Source organism: Bactrocera neohumeralis, unplaced genomic scaffold, assembly GCF_024586455.1.
Source record: "Bactrocera neohumeralis isolate Rockhampton unplaced genomic scaffold, APGP_CSIRO_Bneo_wtdbg2-racon-allhic-juicebox.fasta_v2 cluster09, whole genome shotgun sequence".
Classification (NCBI taxonomy): Eukaryota; Metazoa; Arthropoda; class Insecta; order Diptera; family Tephritidae; genus Bactrocera; species Bactrocera neohumeralis.
The window spans coordinates 30,097,348-30,122,728 of NW_026089622.1; the positions used below are offsets into that span (position 1 = coordinate 30,097,348).

Consider the following 25,381-nt stretch of genomic DNA (forward strand, 5'->3'; position numbering starts at 1 on the left):
GCCTATTCAGAGGCGAAAAGGAAAGTGGTTTCTTTAACGGCAGTTAATGATACAGCTGAAAGAGCTGTAAAACTTATGCAATATTTTCATGGTTTGATCACTGCAAAAGAAAAGCAAACGCAATTTTTGCTACGCTGTATTCAAGAGCATAGATTTTTGTATCCAGACTATAAAAAAAGACCCTCAAAAAAAAAATAGCCTGCCTGATATATTTTTTTATATTATTTTAATAAATAAGTTTCTTTATACATAGATCTAAGTTATACAAAAAGTTGTGATCCCTGTCTCGCTCTCAATTGAGTCAAGTTTGTTTATATTAGTTAATGTTTTCTAAGTCTATGCTTTTGATTTCAGCTGCCACCTTTTGGCCCATCTCTTTGTTATTCATGTTATTCTACCAAGCATGCGATGTTTTGTGTGTTATTTTTTATAATTTTTTGTATTTACGTGTTTGTATATACGTGTATTTTTTATTATTTTTTATGTTTTTTTCGTCATATATACATACTTGAGCTTTGGTTTTCATTTTATCTTTATATCACTTTTAGCAAATGTTTGTTTTATACGTGCTTTTAGTAAGGCACATCATATTGGTGTAAACTGTCACGCCTATATATTTTTGAATTGCGGTGTTTAGAAAATGTGTTAAGTAATATCACTTAGCACCGAAGAAACTTTAATAAAGCATAAGCATCTACTTATTAGAAGCTTCGTTCAACAATAATTTATTTGTCACGACATACATATGTCCCTCTCGCAAAATGATGAAGAGCAGAACAAATTTTGAAAAATTCCAGACCTTCGTCTACCCGCTATTGTCTTCCTGTTCGAATTCAATTTCAAAAGGAATCAGTTCTATGAACCCTAAATTCTTCAGATTTGCGCTAGATCCTGAAAGGGAATTAACTTCAAAATCTTCCTTCGTCAGTCCATAAAATGATAATTCACCCTCGCGATGTTATTGAATATGCAACAGTTTCAATTGGAGAGCTCTACTGTGTAAAGCAATAAGGACGTTAAGATGTATCGACATACAAATATTCTTTTTCCGTTTGTCCACTTTTTTAATAATAATATAATTAATTAAAATTCGCTACAATGGGGGGGTTGGGCTGGATTAGTGAAAAACGGGAGAAGGAGATTCTAAAAAGCTTTGGCAAAAGTTTCACTTTTATATAGGCAGTGGAAGTATTTTTGACCGCTGATTCTATACAAGACCGACCACTGTGCGCTATGCCAAATTAGAGCTTTATGTCTTAAAGTAATGTCACTTTATAGATTTTCTGTTATTGGCGTTTTGTGGGCGTGGCAGTAATCCGATTACGCCCAACGTAATTTTTTTTTGTACTAAGGAAGCCGCATACCAAGTTTCATCAAGTTATCTCAATTTTTACTTGCAAGGACGGACGGACAGACAGGCAATCACCCGGATTTTAACCTTTCCCAATCTATCTATCTCGCTTAGTGTTATAAACTCAAATAAGTATCTTTAACTTCTTACTTCCCCGCTGTTGGGGGAAAATAGAAACTTATACTATGAGCTGAGAATTTATTTCATTCTGATTTTATTTTGATATTTTAGGAAACTATCTTAAATAACTAAATATACGTGTATTTGAATATGTTTGTATGTATTGCAGGATATTATTTATGCTGCATGATATGAGATTTTAAGTGTACAATTCAATACATGTGTGTGTGTGTTTAATGCTATCTGATCTGTAGATTTCTGACTTGTGTTTATCCATGAATTTTTATTATTATTGGATGCGCATTGCATGTAAATGCATGTGTCTGTTTATGTATATACATATGTACATATGTATGTTCAATATATTTGAAAATAGATATTTATTTTTAATTGTATTTCGGCTTTGCTGATAGTAATTAAGTAAACATGTTCATTGATATTTGAACAGCGTCCGTGTCGAACGCCCCCCAACGTGCACAACATTGAATGAGATGCGGTAACCGACCCGCGAGAATCTCGAGATCGCGGCTAAGAGAGAGGTAGCACTGAAGTAATCGGTTTAAGGGCTCAACAAGGTAGCAGCGTCTGTTCACCAGGAGGTGCGGCTGCAAGCGGGCGTCTGCCTTGGAGCAAGCGGCTCGCTATATAAACTTGATAAAAGAAACTTCTCTCCCTTGATGGGATTGTGCCACTGGGTTTGGGATCCGCAACCTAAAACCATAATTCAATGACACTAAACTAATGCTATATTAATAATGTGCTTAATATTATTCTAATACCGGCGTAGGTATGAAATACGTTAGTTTGCCTCTACGTATACAAGTATAAGTATGTACCTGCTTGCAAAATGCAAAGCGAAAAGTGAGAACACAAAAAATGTAATTACGTATGTACGAATCATACAAAACCGTACAGTATGTGTATGGATGTAAGAATTTATGTGCATATGCTTGAGCGGTACTCTCAGAGGTGAATAGTGTAATTCATGGTCACGGTCATCCGATTTTGCTTCTGAGCAAACATGCTCCCCCATCAAAATGTTCTCATTTCAATCCCAAATGGGTACTGGTGCAATGTTTTGGACGGCTCTCCTTATAACTCCTTTTGTAGTTTTGATGTCCACAGCCCTTACTTTGCCGTTTGAACCAGGGGCAATGTCGATAATTCTGACAAATGACCAATGTTGTGGGGGCAAGTTGGTTTCATCGATGTCACTCGCTGCCATTCCGTTAACGAAGATACATGGATATGGATGGCTTTATATGGCATTGGCAGTAATGAAATTCCAACCAATCAATGAGTCGTGGTTAATGCTTCGCCATCATTGGGCCATTTGAAAGCGGTACTGCGGACGAAAGTTTAAAAGAGCTTCTACTCAACTTCGATGGTCTGCAGTTCTTCATATGCCAGGTAGGCATTTCAATGGATTTCCTTGATTTCAATGCCGCCTCCCATAAACCCCCAAAATGGGAAGCATGAGGCGGAAAGAAACAAAACTCAAAAAAAGTGTTGTTGGAAGATCCTTCAATTTTGCTTGAGCACCAACGAAATTAGTGACGTTGTCAAAGCAAATGCGTTGAGGAATGTAACAAAACGTTTCTGACGAATTATAAATTTATTATTAGAGAGGTATGACGCAAACGAAGATTGCTATGTACGTTTTGCATGGAGCTCCACGAAGACTATAGATTGCACTAAAAGGGCCGCAAAGTCGACGTCGCTAACTAGAAATGACCGTTGCACTTGCAAGCGATTGGCAGGAAGATCCGCCATAATTTGACCCATTAACATAGGTTTATAATGCATACAGAGCACGCAATTTCGAATAATTTTCCTTACGATTTCGCAGATATTTATAATCCATACTCGCTCACAAACAAGACTTATTATAACCTGGGAGCAGCTTTCGATTAAAATCTTCTATGTACAACGATGTTTGAAAGAAGTGCTATAAATTTCGCGTCAAATGGAATTGGCGCTTTCGACAAACGGTCACCGCCTCTGAGTACTGAATTTTCTATATAGTCGCCACTTTATATTTTGCAATAAGTAACGTTGTTCTGTAAGCCTAATTTATAATAGAACGTACATAAATGTAGCACCTATACGCGCGTTAATGCGTCTGCGAAACCATGAATTTCACAGCAGAATTAGATGTTGTTTGTACCTGACGAGGAAATCCGATTTTGTTAATAAAGTTAAAATCGACTTTAATCTGTAACCAAATGTTATGAAGATCGAGTGGTAGTGTTTCATCCCAATCTAATTGGCGGACCCAAATTTTTTGCATTATTGGCAAAAAAAACTAGTTACAATGTATTCCCGGAATTTCTAAGTAAACAATTATTGTCGGTGTCGCATGGTACATATGTACATATGTAGTTTGTCATGAAGGTTTGAACTTGTGGGTTCTTTAGAGTTGGTGTGTTAAAAAATGTCAACAAAGCAGAAAAAATTATTGCAAATCAGATTAAATTAACATCAAAAACCCGAGACTTTAAGAAAAATTGATATAGGTATTGGCGTTGGATTATAATGTATCTAAGGCGGCCATCTCAAAAATAATGAAATTTTGGAAGCAGTGGCAAACACACACGGGATGGCAACCAAGAAAACCTTACATTAATCGGAATATCTCGTTCTTGCCGTTCTTGAGGCTAAAACCTTGCCTTGACGGTTCTTAAGCCAAAGACAGCGTTATTATGCAATTTTAAAGACAACAGTCAAGCTCAAATTTGCCAAATTGTACCCTGGAAAACAATTTCATGCAAGTGATGGATGCCTAGAAAATTTCAAGAAACGATACGGTTTCGCCACAAGTCACAGATAACCCCGTTCATTCATAATTTGCGGGCAAAAATTAATGAAACGGAAATTTCGGACATGCAGCTACAATATAACGCAGATGAATTTGGATTATTTTATTGTTTTCTGCCTGATAAAACGTTTGTCGCGGAAAACGTAAAGACGGCACCTGGCCGAAAAATAGCTAAGGATAAATTCAGATTTATGTTGTGTGCGAATGCAGATGGTTCGCATAAGTTGAAACCATTGATAATTGGTAAATCCGCAAGCCCCCGTTGTTTCAAGGGGTTTGAAAACCATTTGAATATGCTAATTCGCAAAAGTTTTGGATGAATTCAGAGCCATTCTTCCGCTGGTTCCATTATTCGTTTATTAACTAGATAAATTTATTTTTTTTTTATCATTTTAAATTTTTAAGTGTGCCAAAATATGTTTCAGGTTCGTAAATTTTCTGCTGAAAATGACTTACCAACAAGAGCATTATTGCTGATTGACAACTGTACTGCACATAAGCCAATTGACTAGTTACAGTCAGATGATGGAAAGATTGCGGCAATGCTTTTACCACTTAACGTGACAGCTTTAATGCCCACGGATCAAAGTCCTATTAGAGTGCCCAAGTTAGGATACCGGGCTAAACTGTTATGGAACACAAGAAAACGTTTCGGTTGAGAATATTTTGAAAGGACATTCAATTCGTGAAGCCACCTTGCTTCTTAAATCAGCATGGAATGAATTGCTTGGAGAAATATAAAACAGTGGGACGATGATCAATACGACAGTGAAGACGAAATTCCACTGCTTACACTGATTAGATCAAATAGTTCTAACGATGATACACTTCGAAAGGTACAATCGTTATTGTCTTAGGTAGGTGGTGTTGACGTCAGCAATGAAGACATGGAAAATTTGAACAACAACCAAAATACGGAAGATGATGAAGATTTCGAAGTGTCTGACAATAAAGTTGAAGAACCAGTTATCGAGGAAGATATGCAACAACAGAAAGGGAGTTTTTCGGAAGCAGTTGATTGCATCAATACCTTGATAAAGTGGTATAAAAACAATAATGATGCATCTTATTAATATGAGCACGGAAATTGTCAAGAGCTATTACACAAAAGAAAAGAAACAAACAAGTCTCGACCACAAGTACAAATTAAGTTCAAGTTTCTGTTTTAATATGAGTAAAAATGAGTCATGCAAATAAATTAATCGTATTATATCATCAAATTTATGTTTATTTCCGTGTTTTTTCCAAATACTAAAACCTAATGCTAAAAGCTTCATTATAAGATGTGTCAGATAATTGTGTAGAATTCAATTTGTCGACCTTCGGCATTGTTGGATCATCATGAACCATATTACAAAAGGTGCAGAAAAAACTTTTATATTCCGAATATTTGCCGTTACATTTAGGCGATCGATTATGGTTACTGCTCGTGTTTCCAAATGATATTTTTTCAACTTGAGTTGTCATAATGGTAACTGGTTCCGTAGCTAGTCCACTTAGTATCCACTCGAATATAGTATTTTGAGCTAGAGTGTTTGAAATTCTTTCCACATCTTCTAGTATAATTTACGGTATGAGATCGCTGCCTAATAGAAGATCTATTTGAGGAAGGGTGTTGCAGTTGGAATCTTCAATCTAAAGGTGTGAAACCTTTTCTCAATGGTTGCTATTTATATAATAGATTGAAAGCATATTTGTTAGTTGCGGTAAAACTATAGCGTCTGCTTGAATTCTGTTATTCTCTTAAGGGAAATAAGGATGAGAGAGATTCTATTAGAGTTTAGAACTACTCTTCCGCCTATACCCGTAATTTCAAAGTTGGCTTGTTTTGTTCGCAGTTTTTCCTATTTTATGCCCTAGACGCTATGAATGGTCATTGTCATCTTTGATCTATTAAGGCTCAATGTTTGAACAGTTCTCTTCAGTGTTCTTTTGGAGACGACTACTGTGGGTAGCAATACCCTACTTTCAATTTCGCTGTGTATGGCGTGAGTTTTTTGTGCTTTTAAGCAACATGGTGTCAAATTTCGTGATTTTAAGTTTCGGGAGTTGCGGTTGCAACTAAACCCGTGGCTCTTTTTGAGAGCTACTTTAGAGTGTATTGGAAAAACTATTAAAAAGCAACATTGAATGATGTTTTTTATGACAATATACACAATGGAATTTGCTTTCGCAATTATAGAGTTTGTGGGCATGAGACAGTTTGTACACAGTCTCTTTGATCCGACAAAGGTGTGCCTTTGGTTAATATTAAAATTTTTAAACTTCTCTGCAAGTTATAAGCTACAGGAGGGCAATACATGGCACGCATGACGTGTGTTCAGATGCGAACGATTGTGTTTTGAAAAATCTATTTAAATGGTTGTTGCTTCCAGCTTGGAGTCTATTGAAGCTTCAATTAAGGTCATGTTGAACATTTTTAGTTTTGACAATTTTTTTGTCTACCCTTTCCGCATTTCCATATTAAGAAATCTTTCATTTGCTGCCATTGAGAGCGATTGCTCCCACAAAAGTAACGATTTTCTGTGTACAGTTGATTTTTTTCACATTTTCCAATAAATTCATCCAGGTAAATATGTTTATAATATTAGTTGAGCCTTTAGTCTTCGACACACAAAAGAAATTTTGCACGAATTTACATTGTGTTCATTATCCACCGCCATTTTGCAAATATGAGCGTTTGGGGAATCTCGGGGAATGTCGGGCCACATAGTTTTTTACATTTGACATGATAACTTCATATATTTGACGTGTATAAGTGATTTTTCGTGCAGAATTTCAACAACACAATAGTTTTTCAACATTTCCTGATAGTTTCGTGCTCCGAAAAATTCTTTTTAGTCATTATGCCGCGGTACTATCCCAAACAAGAGAAAATTGTTGATTTCGACAACATTTCGGAGGCGATCAAGTCGGTGAAAATACATCACAACAGCGTTCGACAATCTGCGACGGCACACAAAATTCCGAGGACCAACCTGATTCGTTATATTGCAGCATTTGATGGTGCGAGCATCGACGTTACTACTGCCAATGCCGATGTAATGAAGAATTTGCTGGCTGAAAGCACGACGATGGGCACAAAAACAGTGAGTTCTGCTGGTTTCTTTCTTTTTCTTTCATCGAATAATAAATAATTTTTTTTTATTTCAGATCTTCAACATTGAACAAGAGAAGGCGCTGATAAGCTACATTCTCCAGGCCAGCGACATCAACTATGGAATTAGTTTGATGGAGCTTCGTAAGCTCCCGTATGAATTTGCTCGGAAAGTTGGCGCGTCGTATCCGGATCCATGGAACGACGATCAACAGGCGAGTAAGGATTGGCAGTTGGCGTTCATGAAACGCCACAAAAATTTGTCACTGCGAACACCAGAGCAAGTAAGCCAGAGCCGTGCGAAGCGATTCAACAAAGAGAATGTCGATGCATTCTTTGCCAACTTTTCATCCGTTCTCGGTAAGACGCCGTTTGAACCTGACCAACCAGACCTGTCAAAACCATCACGTGCAAAGGACAAAAGCAGGTCGGCTCATCAACATCTGCCGAAAAAGGCACCAATGTGTCTTTGGCTTTGGCCGTCAGCGCTAGTGGCCAGTCTATACCGCCATTCTTCCTCTTTCCTCGAGTCAACATGAAAGAGATTTTTATGACTCATGCGAGTCATGGCGCTGTTGGTGTTGCGAACGGTTCTGGTTACATTAACTCTGACGTATTCCCTCAATTCATGCGTCATTTCATCAAGCACACCGGTGCTAATGCCGATTCGCCAACCATGTTGCTGCTGGACAACCACGGTTCGCATTTATCGATCGAGGCGATAGATTTGGCGTTGGATCATGGCATCACGTTGCTGTCTTTTCCGCCGAAATGCACGCACAAAATGCAGCCGCTAGATGTTGCGGTATTTGCACCATTTAAAGGCATGATGATCGTGAAGCATGATGCATGGAAAAAGTCCAACATTGGTGTCACTTTCGATCTGCATCATGTGCCGCTCCTTGTCGATCAGTGCCTCGATGTTATGTTAACGCCGAAAACCATCAAATCCGGCTTCCGAACAACTGGCATCTACTCGTTCAACCCGCAAATTTTCACTGAAGTTGACTTTGTCGCTTCGGAACTGAGCGGTGAAAAATTGTTCGGTGACGAAGAGAAAGACGCCGACAATCAACGTCGAGTTCTGGCCTCTGGTGATGCCATTGTGACTGCTGCGAATGAGGAGGTGTCAACGTCGGAGGCATCGACAAGTGCCCCAGCTTCAACAAGTGGTGCTGCATCATCGTCGTTGTCTCTTGTTTCGGCTCCACAGCTCCGTGATGCATTGAAATCGGTTGGCCCGTTGAAATTGGGCACACCTGCGCCGAAATCAAAACGTGGCCGCAAGACAATGGAGTCAACGATTTTGACATCGCCTGAGGTTGTCACAGATCTGCGTGACAAGGCCGAAAAAAAGCGGCAAAAATTGACGAAAGCAGCCGATGAACCAGCAGCCAAGAAGTAAAAAGGCCGTGGCAAATCGAAGACGCCACGAAAGAGAAGCCCGTCTCCGACCGAAACCGACATCGAAGAGGACTTCGATTTTTGCACGATTTGCAAGAAAAAGATGCCGAAGCACGAGAATCGTCAAAACGCGGCCCATTGCATCGTTTGTGGTCGAGGGGTTCACCGGAAATGTGCCGGACCGAACCCGAACACTTACACCTGCATCCACTGCGAGTCGGAATAATTTTTTTCGCCAATTCCTATTTTTCTTATTATTTATGAATCTCTCTTTCATTTCCATTGATAAATAAACGTTTTTCATCGATAACAATCATGTTTTAATCGATGGCATTCCCCACCTTTTTTCAAAATCGCAAAATCAGGTTTTTTGCGCCAATGGCTATAACTTTTAAATTTTTGTAGAATTTTATCAAACCAATGTTATCAAAAGGAAGGTTACGACTCGCACTACAAATCCATGCTTTGGAATTTTCACAAAAAATAACTTTTATGTGACTTTTTAACCGAAATCAAAACGACAACAACATTCCCCACCTTCCCCTATAAAAGCATTGGCAAATATACAGCAATATGTAAATATAATTCGCGTTTAGAAACATGCGCGAAAGCGAGATTGAAGATATGCAATTTTTGTTGTGTATTATGTGTACTCTACATATACTATACATATAATGTATTTTGTAAACTTGTAAAATAACGTATCATCAAAAAATTCGGAATTGAGTGTCTTATTGATTATGATTCACTACTTCAAATTATAAACATAATATTACATATGTCCAACATTTTCAGGTTCTGCGCTCAGATATATACCAGTTTTAACCAATATTAAAAATTTTTTTTCACTCATGTTCCATTTTATGTCGTGTTTAATTCATGCCACTGTAAATTTCCAAAAATGTTGTTACGTTATTTCGCATTTCTGGTGACGATATGTATGTTTGTATTCGTTCTTTTTTATAGTCTTGCAACCTGTTGCTATAGTTCACCTAACGGTTGTACATATCACCTAAAAAACTAATATATCAGGATGACGAGAAAACTTGAAATCCGTGTGACTGTCTGTCTGGCCGTCCGTGAAAATTGGACTGCGGGTTTCTTAGTACAAAAAAAATACTAGTATGTAGATGGGCGTAATCGGACGACTACCACGCCCACAAATCGCCATTAACCGAAAATTTATAACGTGCAGTAACTAAGCACTAAATTAAAATATAGCACCGTAATTTGGTACAGGGGATCGCAGTAGAAAAGGGGCACCTGTGGACAAAAATTTTGAAAAAGTGGGAGTGGATCCGCCCCCTAATAAGTTTAATGTACATATTTCCTAAACTACTAAGGCTACCACAACCAAATTTGATGAGCACAAACAGTATTGGAATTCCTACTGACAGTATGAAAATGGATGATTTTGAAAGATGAACCATGTACATAAGTATGTATACTGTTCAAATCTGCTAAAAGCGCAATAAATCAATAACTGTCAACTAACGGTTGTACGTATCATCTAAAACTAAGCGAGATAGATATACGGTTATATATGTATAAATGATCAGGATGACTACAAAAGTTGAAATCTGGTTGACTGTCTGTGGGCAAAAATTTTTTGAAAAGTGGACGTGGCCCTGCTCTCTAACAACAACCCAATTTGCTGAGTACTGATCTTATACAACTTCTACCGACAGTGTGCAAATGGATGAAATCGGAGAATAACCCCGCTCACTCCTCATATAACGGTACCCGTAAACACTACTAACAGCGCGATAAATCAATAACTAAATACGTCAGAGACATTAAATTTTACCACCGAGATGGTATGAGAGAGCTTTTTTGGAGCTGGTGTAAAAATTGAACGATGGGCGTGGCACCACCCACTTTTTGGTGAAATAACCTTATGACCAATAAAAACTGTTCAAGCCACTAGGTACCGAATATTTAGATTTAGGTAAATGTTTTATATATATAACTAGAATTAAGGGTTAATCCTTCTCTTAGAATGGTATGTCTGTATAGCCCCCATATACTTAGTATAAAGATTTTCGAACATCCGGCTGACTTTACTCTATATGATTGGTTTTACACCTTAAAGTATTCCCCTGGCCTTGATTCTTGCAAATTTGCAAAAGTATAAAATGTTCGGTTGCACCCGAACTTAGCCCTCCCTTACTTGTTTTAGTATTTGTATGCACTTCTCTGCACTGTATACTTTGCTTGTTTGATTATATAACTTTTAATGTGTACTTATATATCTTATCTTATTAACGTATTTTTCAATTTGTATACACTTCACTCCTTTTGTTTAGTTGACTGCAATTTAATTTTTACTTTGTTTGTTCTTTTATAGAAGATATATATACGAGTATCTGTGTAATGAAGAATGTGCGACGAACTTTCATTAACTTCCACAGATATTGATGAGAAGATCTCGAATGTACGTTGATAAAACCACTTGTAATCGGAATGTACGATTACAGAGGAAGGTACGATGATATGTGGCTAAAATTACTTACACAGAATGTTGCCAGGGTACAACAATCCAAATAATCCGTTAATTCAAGTAATTGGATATCGCTACACAGCTTCTGATGTGGGACAGTAAAGACAACACTCGATTGTCTCCTTTAGCTACCAGTGCACTTTGGTTGGTGATCATAGCATCTTTGGAGTAAAGACTGCTCTCAGTTGTCAACTCCGTTAATATCCGTACCAGGCAACAGGCAAAAATTTTATCGTAAAATCACATGAAGCAAACACCGAAAGTAGAAGCAACAAATCGGCAAACAGTCGAGCACATTAAAATTTGCGACTTCGACTGTCGAAAGTCGACACTTGCTGCTGATCAAGATCGAATGCAACATCAAAAAGGTAATAACGGCGACTGTTGCTGATTTTTGATTTTTGCTGCTGCTTCGACTACGAATTTGCTTTTTTTCCGAAGCAGAAGCTGAAGTCAATGCTCATTTTAAAAAGTCGTGAGCAGTTTTTGTGGATAATATGTGCTGATATGATAGTAAATAGAGCAAAGTTAGAATGACAAAAGTTTTAAAAATTCTACTACTGAAATATGATCAAATCCGGAAACAGCCACGTGTCAAATAACGTGTTAGTTCTCATAAATAAGTTTCTAACTGTCGTGGGACAAAATTAAAGCTGGTTCGTTTTTAATTTGTATTTATTTTTTGAAGCTATACTTCTTATACGAGTTCGGAAGAGGTTGCAATAGATTCAGGTTGCGCAACCTTGCTCAATATGAATCTACGCAACCTTGTCTGCGAAGATGTTCGAGCAGCAAGCGAAGCGCTGGCAATCGACGATCGTTTGTTCGTTTCTTTCGGCACAGCTCGGCTTTTCTACCAACAACACAATGTTGCCATGCTTATGCTGTTGTTGTTTTTGTAGAACAATATTTCAATTTTTGGTTGGTGACATATTCAATGAAAAATAAATTCTGTTGGGATTCGAACCTACGTGCTCGTCGTAACTTTTCAAGAGCTTACCACCAACACCACCATTGACACTTGTATTGCGTTGTCCTAATTATGGTTTGGTTATGCATGAAAGAAATATACTATGGATCGCCGATTGTTACCTCTTTCCTTGCTGCTGCTGCGCATATGTATGTTTGTATGCTTGTGCATTATTGAAGTTATGCTTCTTTTTCTTTCGTTTGTCTTTCATTTCTGCGAATTCTCAACTATTTTGCATATATTTTGGTTGAAATACTCTGCGTTGGCCGTTGAAAAATTAAGGCTATACTTTACAGGATCATTTCTGTAGTTAGTCCTTATTTACATTTTTTTGGAAATCGATCCGCAAAGACGAAGTATATCGTTTTATCTGACAGCGTGAGGTTTAAGAAGTTCATTACTAATTTTGTCTTGTGGCATATTAGAAATGATGTTTCTTCGAAAATCGTTCGCTTACAACGGATAAAACGACTTTTGAGTGGTGATTTTAATGAATAAATTCCTTTTGGTTGAAATGCTTTGCGTTGGCCGTTGAAAAGTTAAGACTATACTTCTCAGGATCATTCATGCCTTTCATTTCTTCAAAGAAATTAATGACATTTAGAAATATGCATAATTTGCATTATTTCGTTGTCATTTCCATATTCGTAGCAATAGAATTTCTATGGCATAAGTAAAGTAATGGCCGCCGATTGTCACCCCTTGCCGCTGTAGCAGCTCAGCCTACAAACATGCGTAAATATGTATGTATGTATACGTATGATCGTGAATACATACCGACGCAGATTTTTGCGAGAAGCACCAGAAAGTTGTGCAATTTATGATTTTTAGCTTTTGCCATCGTCGCGAAAAGACGACTTGTTGGCAAAGGCATGCTCGGGGAGATGTTACGGCCTCTGTTTTTATGAATGAAGCGAGATAGCTTGTGGAATTTGCGCCTGCGTTCATGAATGAAATCGTTTTTGTTGTAAAATTTACTGCACTTGTTCTTCGCCAATTTGGCTGCCATATTGACTTGTGAAGATCAATTTTTTGTTGGTGACATATTCATATGTGTACGCATATGTATCTTTGTATGCTTGTGCATTATTCGGCAATGTATGCAAATATCGGGTGATTTTTTAAGAGCTTGATAACTTTTTTTTAAAAACAAACGCATAAAATTTGCAAAATCTCATCGGTTCTTTATTTGAAACGTTAGATTGGTTCATGACATTTACTTTTTGAAGATAATTTCATTTAAATGTTGACCGCGGCTGCGTCTTAGGTGGTCCATTCGGAAAGTCCAATTTTGGGCAACTTTTTCGAGCATTTCGGCCGGAATAGCCCGAATTTCTTCGGAAATGTTGTCTTCCAAAGCTGGAATAGTTGCTGGCTTATTTCTGTAGACTTTAGACTTGACGTAGCCCCACAAAAAATAGTCTAAAGGCGTTAAATCGCATGATCTTGGTGGCCAACTTACGGGTCCATTTCTTGAGATGAATTGTTCTCCGAAGTTTTCCCTCAAAATGGCCATAGAATCGCGAGCTGTGTGGCATGTAGCGCCATCTTGTTGAAACCACATGTCAACCAAGTTCAGTTCTTCCATTTTTGGCAACAAAAAGTTTGTTAGCATCGAACGATAGCGATCGCCATTCACCGTAACGTTGCGTCCAACAGCATCTTTGAAAAAATACGGTCCAATGATTCCACCAGCGTACAAACCACACCAAACAGTGCATTTTTCGGGATGCATGGGCAGTTCTTGAACGGCTTCTGGTTGCTCTTCACCCCAAATGCGGCAATTTTGCTTATTTACGTAGCCATTCAACCAGAAATGAGCCTCATCGCTGAACAAAATTTGTCGATAAAAAAGCGGATTTTCTGCCAACTTTTCTAGGGCCCATTCACTGAAAATTCGACGTTGTGGCAGATCGTTCGGCTTCAGTTCTTGCACGAGCTGTATTTTATACGGTTTTACACCAAGATCTTTGCGTAAAATCTTCCATGTGGTCGAATAACACAAACCCAATTGCTGCGAACGGCGACGAATCGACATTTCACGGTCTTCAGCCACACTCTCAGAAACAGACGCAATATTCTCTTCTGTACGCACTGTACGCATTCGTGTGGTTGGTTTAATGTCCAATAAAGTAAACTGAGTGCGAAACTTGGTCACAATCGCATTAATTGTTTGCTCACTTGTACATACAGTAATACCTTGTTTTACGTCCGCTTCGTTAACGTTGTCTTGATTTACGTTGTGAAAATATTAGTGACCTCTGCACGCGATTTACGTTGTCAATTTGATTTACGTCGCCTGTATGAAATATGAATTTGGGGAATCCCTTGCTTACATTTATTTATTTTGAATTTTGTCAATATATTTCATGAAGTCGTTCGGTTGATTTTTATAAGGTAAAAGATTATCACAAGTGCATCCACTGCCGCAGATCGTTGTTTGGAATCCACTACTAAAATAAGACCCGTTTTGATGGAAAAGATGGAAAAGGCACTGACTCTTTGGATAAGTGATTTGGGGGAAAAAATATTCCGGTAACTACTTCAGTGATTAAAAGGAAGGCAATTAGTTCATTTAATGATGTAAAGTTAACAACTACAGATTGTGAAGATTTTTGTTTCAACGCGAACTATGGGTGGCTGCAAAACTTTAAAAAAAGGTCCTAACTTTATTCCATGGAGAATCTGCAAGCGCAGACAACGAAGCAGCTAAAAATTTTGTGAAAAATCTAAAGGAGGATACTCACCTCAGCAAATTTTTAATGTGGACGAGACGGGACTTTTTTGGAAACAAATGCCAAAAAGGACGTTTATATCAAAAGAGAAAAGAGCGGCCGCCGGGCCAAAAGTTACAAAGACAGACTTACACTTCTTCTAATCTTCTTACCGTCGAATACAATGGCGCTTATCCAACCGATGGATCAAAGCGTTATCGCGGCATTTAAAAAATACTACTTACGAAGGACATTTTACAACTTGATTGATGCAATTGATAAAGAATCTCACTGCGCATCTGCTGATGTAGTTCGCAATTTTTGGGTCAAATATAATGTCATGCAAGCAGTGGAAAATATTAAACAAAGCTGGGAAAAAGTATCCGCGACAACGATGAGCCATGCATGGAAAAACATATGGCCGGAATATACTACATCTCGATGTGGATCAGAAGAAAATTCCAACGATTTAAATATAGAACTAATTAACTTAGCGCACACTGTTGGCTTCACAGATGTTGATGAATCCGACCTTATTGATATCTTGGAAACAGGTGATGAACCATTAACTAACGCAGAAGCATTGGCATTGACATATACTCCTAATAAAGATGATAATCTATTAGAAAATTCGATGGTCGAAAATGAGTTCACAATTCCCAATCTCAAAGCTATCAGAGGCTTTTAACCACATACAGAAAGCGATCAATATTTTTGAAAAATTCGACAAAGATGAAGAGCGAGTTATCTCAACACGAAACTCAATTAACAATAGCTTGCAACATTACAAAGATTTGTTTACACAAAAGAAACTATTTTTGTCACAGAAGCGGATTGATTCATTTTTCAAGCCCATTTTATCATCCGATACTCCTTCGTCAAGCCAATACCAAACCTCGCAGCGCAATATTCCAGACGAGGATATCCAAATTATCATGTCTGAAATTTCATCAGAGGACTTTACTTCATCAACCCAAGGACAGACATTTAGCCAGCGAAGTCTTCCAGACGATGATATCAAAATGCTCGTGTCTGAAATTTCATCAGCGGACACTACTTCATCAAGCCAAAGAAGTCTTCCCAACGATGATCTGCAAAAGCTTTTGTCTGAAGTATTGATACCAAATAAAAACTTCGAGCAGTGAGATATTCTAAAATTTAAGTACTTTTATTTTATTTATTGCTCAAGTTTGGAGTGAATTCATATTTTAACTTATTATTTTTTACATACAAACGAGTATGTAATATGTACATTTATCATAGATATTCCAAAACGGATCTGAATTTCATATGTCGAATTTTTTTACACTTGAAATACACTTACGTGAAGTGAATATAATTTATCTCCTAATTGATATAGTTTTTAACTCTTTTTATGTGCTTATGGACTTTATATACATACAATACATTTCTTAGTATGTAATTGAATTAAATGTGCATTTATGTACTTTATTTGAAACAACCAATAACCTTGCCTTTTTCATAATCATATGGAAAACTACAAATTTGATTAACGTCGTTTCGATTTACGTCGCAATCTTTCGGAACCGACCAAAACGTAAATCGAGATATTACTGTATAAGTTTATATGAATGTATGAACATGCAAGTCAATGCGCGCACATGTAATAAGTATATTGATAAGTGATGAAAATATGATTTCAATTTCTGAACGCGCACATGCGTATACATACACTCATATGAGCATGTGCATATACACAAGATAGGATAGAAGATGTATGCCTTTTAACATCGTATACTATACAAATAAATATTTTCCTTACTAATAGAAATTAAATTTATCACAGCAATATACATAATATACATATACATAATATTGCTGTGATAAATTTAATTTCTATTAGTAAGAAAAATATTTATTTATATAGTATACGATGTTAAAATCGAAAAATTAAAAATTTATTCTGTCGTGTGACTTTCCAAGCGCTTACCACCAACACCACCATTGACGCTTTGGTTGCGCTGACTTAAGTATGGTTTGGTTATGCATGTAAGAAACATACGATGGTTCTAATAATTTTGTTTAAGTATAGCAATATGCTTTTGTAGAACGTTTGCATTCGCAAACATACAGACAAATGTGCAAACGACATAATATATGTATGTATGATTGTTTCGCATTTTGCTTCTACGCCGGTCAAATTTCTATACAAAAATCGGCTGAAATGTGTGATAAAATAAAAAATGGACAACTAGGGCCAATAATTTTTAAAAAATTTATTGACAATAAATATAAATGAAAATACATGTAAATTTACTTAAATTTATTGAAATTTCGTTTCGCATTTTTCGGCACTTTCAAATTAATTAATATAAGTAAAATTCAATTGGGCCAAAACGAAACAATGAAATACATAATTATGGAAATGCCGACCGCAAAACGCAAAGGCATATATTGCACATAAATACATAGAAGCGATTTCTTGGTTGAAAGCAAAAATTGAAGCATGAGAAATTAAAATGCCGACGGCAAAACGAAATTGCTTACATTCGTACATTGCGTATGAATCATGAAAATATCATCATTATGTTTAGGTAAATCTTTTATATATTTAAAATGAGTTATTATAAAATTAGATCAAATTAGCATTAAATCATTTGAAAAATAATAAATCAAAAATAAAAGAGTTCTACATACATATTTCCATCCTATGGAATATCAAAGAAATCATTTTATAAATACATATATTTCTGTCTCTTCATATTCTCGGTTAGAATATGTGAGAGAATTGTAAAAAATTTTAAATTGCGAGGCGCATTCCGACCTACCTGATCTTCACAAGCCAATATGGCAGCCAAATTGGCTGGACCTCCGATCAATGTTGATAAAATAAATGACAGTGATAATACGCATAACACAGCGGATTCCAGGTTATGTGATGGTAAGTTGCTCTTGAATATTTCAATTGTCCGTAATAGATGCACCTTGTGCATTAAACTTGTGCCTTGAAACTAATATCAATTGGATTGGCAAAAATTTTAATAATTTGATTTTAAATTGATTTTACAGCGGAAAAAGACAGTGTAGCCCGTGTTTCAAGAGGAGGGAAAACAGCACAATATTATCCTGAATACCGAGCACGAAAGAAAGCAGAGCGGGAAAAGGAGAAATTGGAAATGATAGCAGGCAGTCAAACGAGGAAGAGGAAAACAGCTGCGGAATATCAGAGAGCGCGTAAAAAAAGATTCAACGTTTGCTGTTCCATCAATCTCTGCGGGAGCGTCTATAACTACTGATGAATCAACGGTCGTCAATTCACCGATAACTGCTGGGCCTTCAACGCGTGTTGATGGATTACAAAAGAGAGATGATTACGCTGCATATTCTTTTCCGCAACGAAGAGACAGAACTACTTTTCTAGTCAAAGTTCCTTCATTTAGACTTTGCTTTATTCTTCATTTTATGTGCATAATAAATTTATAAAATGTGAATTTAAGTTTTCTAGTTTTCTTTCATACAAAATGATATGCATTTCTTGGAATATCACTAAGAAGTGTAACTTCATCCGTGCGTAGGGACTCCACGCACCTTTTTTTTAATTTGTGATCAAAATACATACATAAAGAATTTTTGAAATACTAGGAGAATATTTTCATATACTGAAAACGCAAAAAACAACAATATCCCTTTGCGCGATTATTTCGCTGAAAACTGGGTTTATGTTTTTGCAAATTAACACATGACAAATTAAGAGAAACCACTGCTAACTCTAGGAGAAGCTAAAGAAATTTTGTTTAAAAAAGGATTAGATATATCTCTAAATACAATACTGGACAGGCTTCAGAGTTCTGGCATCAAACCCAGAATTGCTGTAATTGAAGTCCTACTTTTAAAAACACACGTTAAAAAAGAGTTGTATTTGCCGCAGGAAATTATTTAAATCGCGTTTATATATTGGAACAATGTAATATTTACAAATAGGTTAAGTTTTGTTTTGTTCAACCCCTTGATACGTGTTTGTGAAAAAAGAATATTAAAAGGATGTTAAGAAACCCCAAAATGTGCATGTTTGCAGATGCTTCTCTGCTCATGGATTTGAGAGGCATCGCAGAAGGCCTGAGCGCTGTTAGAATAATAAAATTGCATTAAATTGGTTTACTGAAGTCAGATGAAATGATTTACAGCAAAAATAACCATTAACATACTTCGAAAATACAATGATCCAAAACAGAGCAATGATTTGGGGCAAAATATCTAATCAATGAACACTATATTGTTACTTTAGAATGGTCATCCCAGTCACCAGATCCCAATCGATTAAATAATTGGAGTCTAGTTATAAGTTCGACGACTATTTGTTTTTGACAGGAGATATTTCGTCTTGCCCTCGCTCACTGTCAGACCAATTTGCATTGCTTCCTTATCCAGTTTGGAGAAAGCAGAACTAACAGCGCGGGTGTTGAGGCCAATTATGTCAATATCATCGGCATACGCCAGCAACTATACACTCTTATAGAAGATTGTAAATGCTCGATTAAGTTCTGAAAGTCGAACTATTTTCTTCAGCAGCAGGGTGTCACCTTGTCTGAAACCTCGTTTAGTATCGAACGACTTGGAGAGGTCCCTATCCTGACGGAGCTTTTAGTATTGCTCAACGTCAGTTTACACAGAAGTATTACTTTTGCGGGGATATCAAATTCAGACATCGCGGCTTGAATTCCACAAAAAGAATTAATGGAGAATCAACTAAATTGGTAGAAGAATTGCAAAAATTTCATTTTAGGAGTATACATCTAAATGAAGATTATTGAGTTTAGAAAAATTCCAAGTTAGTTTAGACAAAAAATGGTCAGGATTTCAACGAAACCATTTAGAATCGTCCAAAGATCCCAAAATTAAAAAATAAACTATTTTAAAAATGATATTGAAGAGACGGAAGGTACGCTTTATTTGACAGCGTGCGCCAAATTAAGCGAATCAAAAACGTTAATTAAAGGAAATAGTGCTCCCAGGAAAAAGGAACGCTTTTCAAATCCTGGTTTAGTTCGCAGGCTTCAATTCTTATTAAGAGAATTAGAATAAATATATTGAAGACTGCGAAATAAACGAAATATGCTATCTAGATAGTAAAGAGAAACTAATAGAGAAAACTCGTGATACTGTGCTTGAATTTATTAGGCAGCACGAAAATGAATAGTTAAGTCGTAAATTCTATGATTTAAGAAATAGATTTTACAAACTCATATTAAAATCTAATAGCAAAAAAATGATGCCAATTTTACGTTGCCTCAAGTTGACATTCCTATTTTTTCAGGAGAATACGCTCATTGGCAAACTTTTAGAGAATTGTTTGAGCAAATAAAATATGTATTTTAAAAACTATATTAAGAGGATCGGCTGCAAGTTGCTTACAAGGTTTATTAAACTATAGCTTATGCAAAACTTAGACAAAAATTTAAAGCTTAGCTATGAAAATTTCCTTAAAACCTCCAAGGAAATAGCGACCTTAAATTCACTACACTCGTTTCTGATTCATGAAGGGAATGCACTAGAGCAGCACAAGTTTCAAACACATCACCAAAAATTAAAAATACAGTATTTAAATGCATAATGGGATGTAATACTCAACGTTATGTATTGTTGCTGGCAAAGTGTGCTGTATTGCTGATTATGGTGATATGGGCAAAGGTAGTTCACAAGCTCTGCGTAGTTTCGACGGAATCGTCTTTGTCACCGAAATCGATTCCATCGTTGCTTTGCAAGCGGTTATTGAAGGATATGAAGTAACCAACATGGAGCATACAAAGAAGGTACCATCTTTGTAACAACAACTGGTTGCAAGGACATTGTTAATGGCGCACATTTTGAAGACATGCTCGATGATACGATCGTTTGTAATATTGGTAATTTCGATTGTGAAATCGACGTCGCCTGGTTGAATGCCAATGCCAAGGAGAAGATTAATGTCAAACCCCAAGATCGTTATACACTATCCAATAGTAATCCCAGCTTGTGATGTTCAACTCGTTCAGAAATCAAGTGCTGGCACAAATCGAATTGTGGACAAAGGCTGACAAATACAACGAGATGTGCCTCTGTTTCCGAAAATACTCGATGAAGAGGTCGCTAGTCTACACTTGAAGAAATTGGGCATACGATAGTGCATTACGGCATGAATACTGACAACCTAATCCTATTAATTACTGATGCAGTCATCGTAACAATAGTCCTACGACACATCTGTAATTCAGCAAGGCACGTATATATGGTAGGAGGATATATCTTCCGAAATTAATTATTGATATTAGTAAATTAGAATAATATTACAAATTTTAAATGTAGTACAATAGAAAATAGCGTATATAAGAAAAACTATTAAAAGTTCGACCCGCCAATCTTGTGAAGAAAACCTTTGCGCGGTGTCCACGGCGAACATCGCATTCAGTAGAACGAAGAGTTGTATGAGATATACGACGACATTGACACAGTTCAGCGAGTTAAGAGACAGCGGCAGCGCTGGCTAGGTATGTTGTATGTATTCTTATTTATTTATCTTCTAATGTTATACTAACTCTGTGGTATTGAATATTTTTTGTAAAAACAACATTTTTTGACTTTTTAATACATAATAATCACAAAAATTTGAAGATTGTAGAATTGTATAAAAATATGTTTACCTTAATTACGCCTGCAGAATCACTTCGAAAGTTAAAGTCGCCGAATAGAAAATAAGGGACAATCTCATTGTCCTTGTCCATATCGAATCTAGAAAAATTTTGAGAAAGTAAGTTTTAATTAAATGGGTTTAACTATTGATAGTAACCTTTGCAATGTGTGAATCAATGCCTTTCGCCTTCGTTGTGAATAAACTGAAGGGAATTCAATAAGTGCAGTTAAATTTGAGGCATCATGAAATAAATGCATATTTACAAAATCTAAAATGGTACCATTGATATTCCAACGTGTTCTCATAAATCCTTTCCTTGACCATTTGCACTAGAAAACAGTAATGTGTATAAGTATTATATTCAGTATTTATTTCCGTACAAATTACCTCAGGAAAAAAATCAAGCGGAAATTTTGACTTATCTTTCGTTGGTACATTTTCTATATTTCCAAAATAAAAATTTTTTCCTTGTGTAGTTTCCCACGAGCAATTTTTGAAATTCCAAAGACGACTGTTAGGTATAGTATTATGGCCGAAATACAAGTTTCCTAAAGCCTTAAAAAATGGTAACTATTTGCACATTTCAACAATTAAAATAATAATAGTAACGTATTTACCGTGAACTGCTCCTGTGAATTAAAGTTTTCATCCAGATATATGCGCACAATGGAGAATTCTTGCATTTCATAAGCTTCACACAGAGATTTCACAAACTCTTTCACATAATGAGAAGATTGCTCGTAGGTTTTTCCGCCAACTTCTTGCAAGTGAAGAGCTATAAATTGTGGGTGTAGCTGTTTTACTGTTAACATGAACTCATGAATCCATTGTTGCATCAATATTAAAGGCTGCAAGAATGGACAAATTTATTAAGTGCAATAGCTTCTTTAAGAATCTAATCTTGAAGAATTTTGTACAATCATTCTAAGTCTTAAAATTAGTTATGTGCACTTTTATCACATTTATTTTTTTACCTTTTTCTAGCTTTTTTTTTTAATATTCAAAGGAATCTAAAAAATATTGAAGCTTTGATGGCAGACTGCATTAAAATATAATTTTTTATAGTAATATGGTATAAAATATATAATAGAACGAGTTCTCTGAGTAAAGCTTTATAAACATTATAATAGAAATTTATTTAAAGAGTTACATTTTTACTACTAAAACGAACAGTTTATATTATATTCCTCTTGTGGATATATGAGGTTCAACTGAGAAACCAAGTAAATATGTAGGATATTGTTCTTACAGATTTGAGCGAACTGGAATATTAAGAAAATATATGTATATACAACAAGCGCTATTTTTACAAATATGTAATAGTTTTATATACAAATAATTCGTAGTAAATTTGTCATAACACAAATCTTGAATTGTACAACTCCTCACAACCTTTTTGATTAACTAGAAAATGTCCAGGTTGGACATCTTAAATCAGATATATGGGAGGTATTGATCCAATCCAATTTTATAAAATTTGGCATTACGACATATCATTAAAAAAAAGAGTTTTATAACGGTACTTCAAATACCAATATACAGATGTTATAAGGAGTAAAGACAACTGGATACTTAAAAATCGTAATAGTTATGTGGGGGCTATGGATACACAGTTATTAGAAAAACATACTTTTTCGATTTAATTAACATAACTTAAATATTGGCCGAATTGAGCACAAAACAGTAAGACTCAAAGTAATTTCCTTCTACGCAATACACTCACGCCAACGGTTTTTCCAGTCCTCGAAACAGTTGTCAAAGTCAAGTGACTCATAACGGTTTCCCCGAAGCGATCTTTTAAGTTTACTACTTCAAACTCACAAAGAATCAATGCAGGATGCGGCGGTGTATTATCGTCAGCTCAAAATTTCGGTTTCTTTTTACGAATACCTTCGCGAAAACGACGCGTAACACTCAAATTCTTATTGATAGTTTGGTAGGTCGGAAGGAATTCGGTGTGCACCACACCTCGAAGAAAACTGTCAACATAACCTTGAAATTTGACCTGCTTTTCAAAATCACTGATCCTTCCGATATTCCAACGATGCCAGCAAGATCTCTGACTGTTAATCGACGATTCACAAACACCAATTCCTTTATTTTATTGACGTGTTGATCACCAGTTTATGTTGATGGCCGTCCTGAACGTGGTTTGTCGGCAACGCGTCTCTAGCCTAGAAAAAAAATCTTTCGATGGTTGGGTTTTCGCGCGAAATTTAAATTAGAAAGTCTTACTATTTTTTGACCACAGTAATATTCGGTATAAAGTAATTCTTTATATGTCATTAGGTTTCGGGGCCTACGGGAAGAAATTACCCGATATGCAGGCATACTATTATCACGAGAGTTTTTTCCAAATTTCATATATTTTAAGTAAAACGTACATATATAGTCACTAGGGTCCACATTTTCTGTATCTAGGGGATTGAACAGTTATAGCCCTTTTTTTAAATTTTTTATACATCAGTTGACATACTTTAAAGGCACTATTCGTAAAAAGTTTTATCCCGATTTATTCATTGGTTAAAATTGGTTGAGTAGGTTCCGAAATATGGGTTTTCACCTAAAAGTGGGCAATACCACCCCAACATCCAATTTCTACATCGACTTCTATTAAGTCCTATTGTACCATCCCTTTCTTTCTTTCACTTTTCGTAGATACAATCTGGTTTCTTTTATTTTCAAACTGCCGCGGCATGCCGTAACAAGTATCAAAAGCATTTGTTCTGAGGAAATTTGGGTTATGCAGCTTAAATAGTTTGGGAAACATATTCATTACACCTATTAGGAGGCAACCCAAGTCCACTTTTAAAAGATTTTCAAACCACAAATATATGTCATTCGTGCGTTATATAATTTCAATGATAAAACTAAGGCATAACATATTGTATTTAATAGATTTAATTATATTGTTTAGAATGAACAATTGAATTAAAAAAAAAAATTCAATTTGCCGTAAAAGTTCGAAAATTCCAGAAATTACCCAGAAGTTAACTTTAACCTTGAATAACTTTTAAAGGAGTGCGTATATCGAAAAATTGTCAAGACTTTTTTGTAGAGCATTCAATTCTGTACAAGAATATGACTTTTTTATTCCTACAAACGAGAAAGTTCCAGAGAAAAAAAATATTCGTAAAAAGTGGCAAAATCCCATGTTATTTAAATGGGAAATGTATCGTGATTGGGTCACGGTTTATTATGAAAATTAAGGGCTTTTTATGGTCTGATATTTTTTTTTTAGATGGAAAACTAAAAGTTTAGGGGCCGTCTCGTCAAAATTAAACAATTTGGTAAATAACGGACACCCTAATGTATGAATATGGGCCATTCCATCAATTGGCGACATGGTTTTGTACCCGTGGTTCTCCGATTTTGACGAAACTTTAGAATATCATAATATAGACCAAAATAAGAATATCTGTAAACTTTTTAGTGGTCAAAGTTGCTCCATTGTTTTTTGGCGCGCAATTCAAATTGAGATCAAACAAAAAAATGACTATTTCTTTTATTTTTTAACGACCTCAAAATTGAGTGAAAAAAATTTTGCAGTTATCCAATTTTATGTAAAAAAATCTCAGCTTTCTGATAAAAATATTTTCAAAATCCAAAAAAATTTTAATAATCCAAAAAAAAACATCTTTTCCTTGTTCGATTCCTTGTTCAATTTTACATACGAATCAGTGTTCAAAAATATGGGACTCTGATCCCATGAGCAGCAAAAAAAATTCAAAGTTGTCGCTCAAAATCCAAAAAAAAAAATAACTTTTTCTAAAAGTCCC

General features: G+C 35.9%; 1 protein-coding gene, 1 non-coding gene and 2 pseudogenes across 8 annotated transcripts in view; 3 read left to right on the forward strand and 1 right to left on the reverse strand.

Annotated features, from left to right (window-relative positions):
• LOC126764065 (inositol polyphosphate-5-phosphatase A) overlaps positions 1–25,381 on the reverse strand; it is a 721,948-nt gene that overhangs the window by 11,813 nt on the left and 684,754 nt on the right. For all 7 annotated transcript variants that reach the window (XM_050481826.1, XM_050481828.1, XM_050481827.1 and 4 more), the window contains 4 exons: positions 22,220–22,450; positions 21,990–22,157; positions 21,759–21,931; positions 21,613–21,700 (listed from right to left, as the gene is read on the reverse strand). In XM_050481826.1, coding sequence (XP_050337783.1) covers positions 21,613–21,700; positions 21,759–21,931; positions 21,990–22,157; positions 22,220–22,450 — 660 coding nt within the window. The remainder of the gene's footprint in view (positions 1–21,612; positions 21,701–21,758; positions 21,932–21,989; positions 22,158–22,219; positions 22,451–25,381) is intronic.
• LOC126764252 (uncharacterized) lies at positions 2,385–7,109 on the forward strand (annotated as a pseudogene).
• LOC126764804 (small nucleolar RNA U3) lies at positions 12,540–12,743 on the forward strand. Its single transcript, XR_007668099.1, has one exon. It is a non-coding gene; the product is annotated as a small nucleolar RNA U3 (small nucleolar RNA).
• Positions 20,539–21,330, forward strand: LOC126764372 (adenosylhomocysteinase-like; annotated as a pseudogene).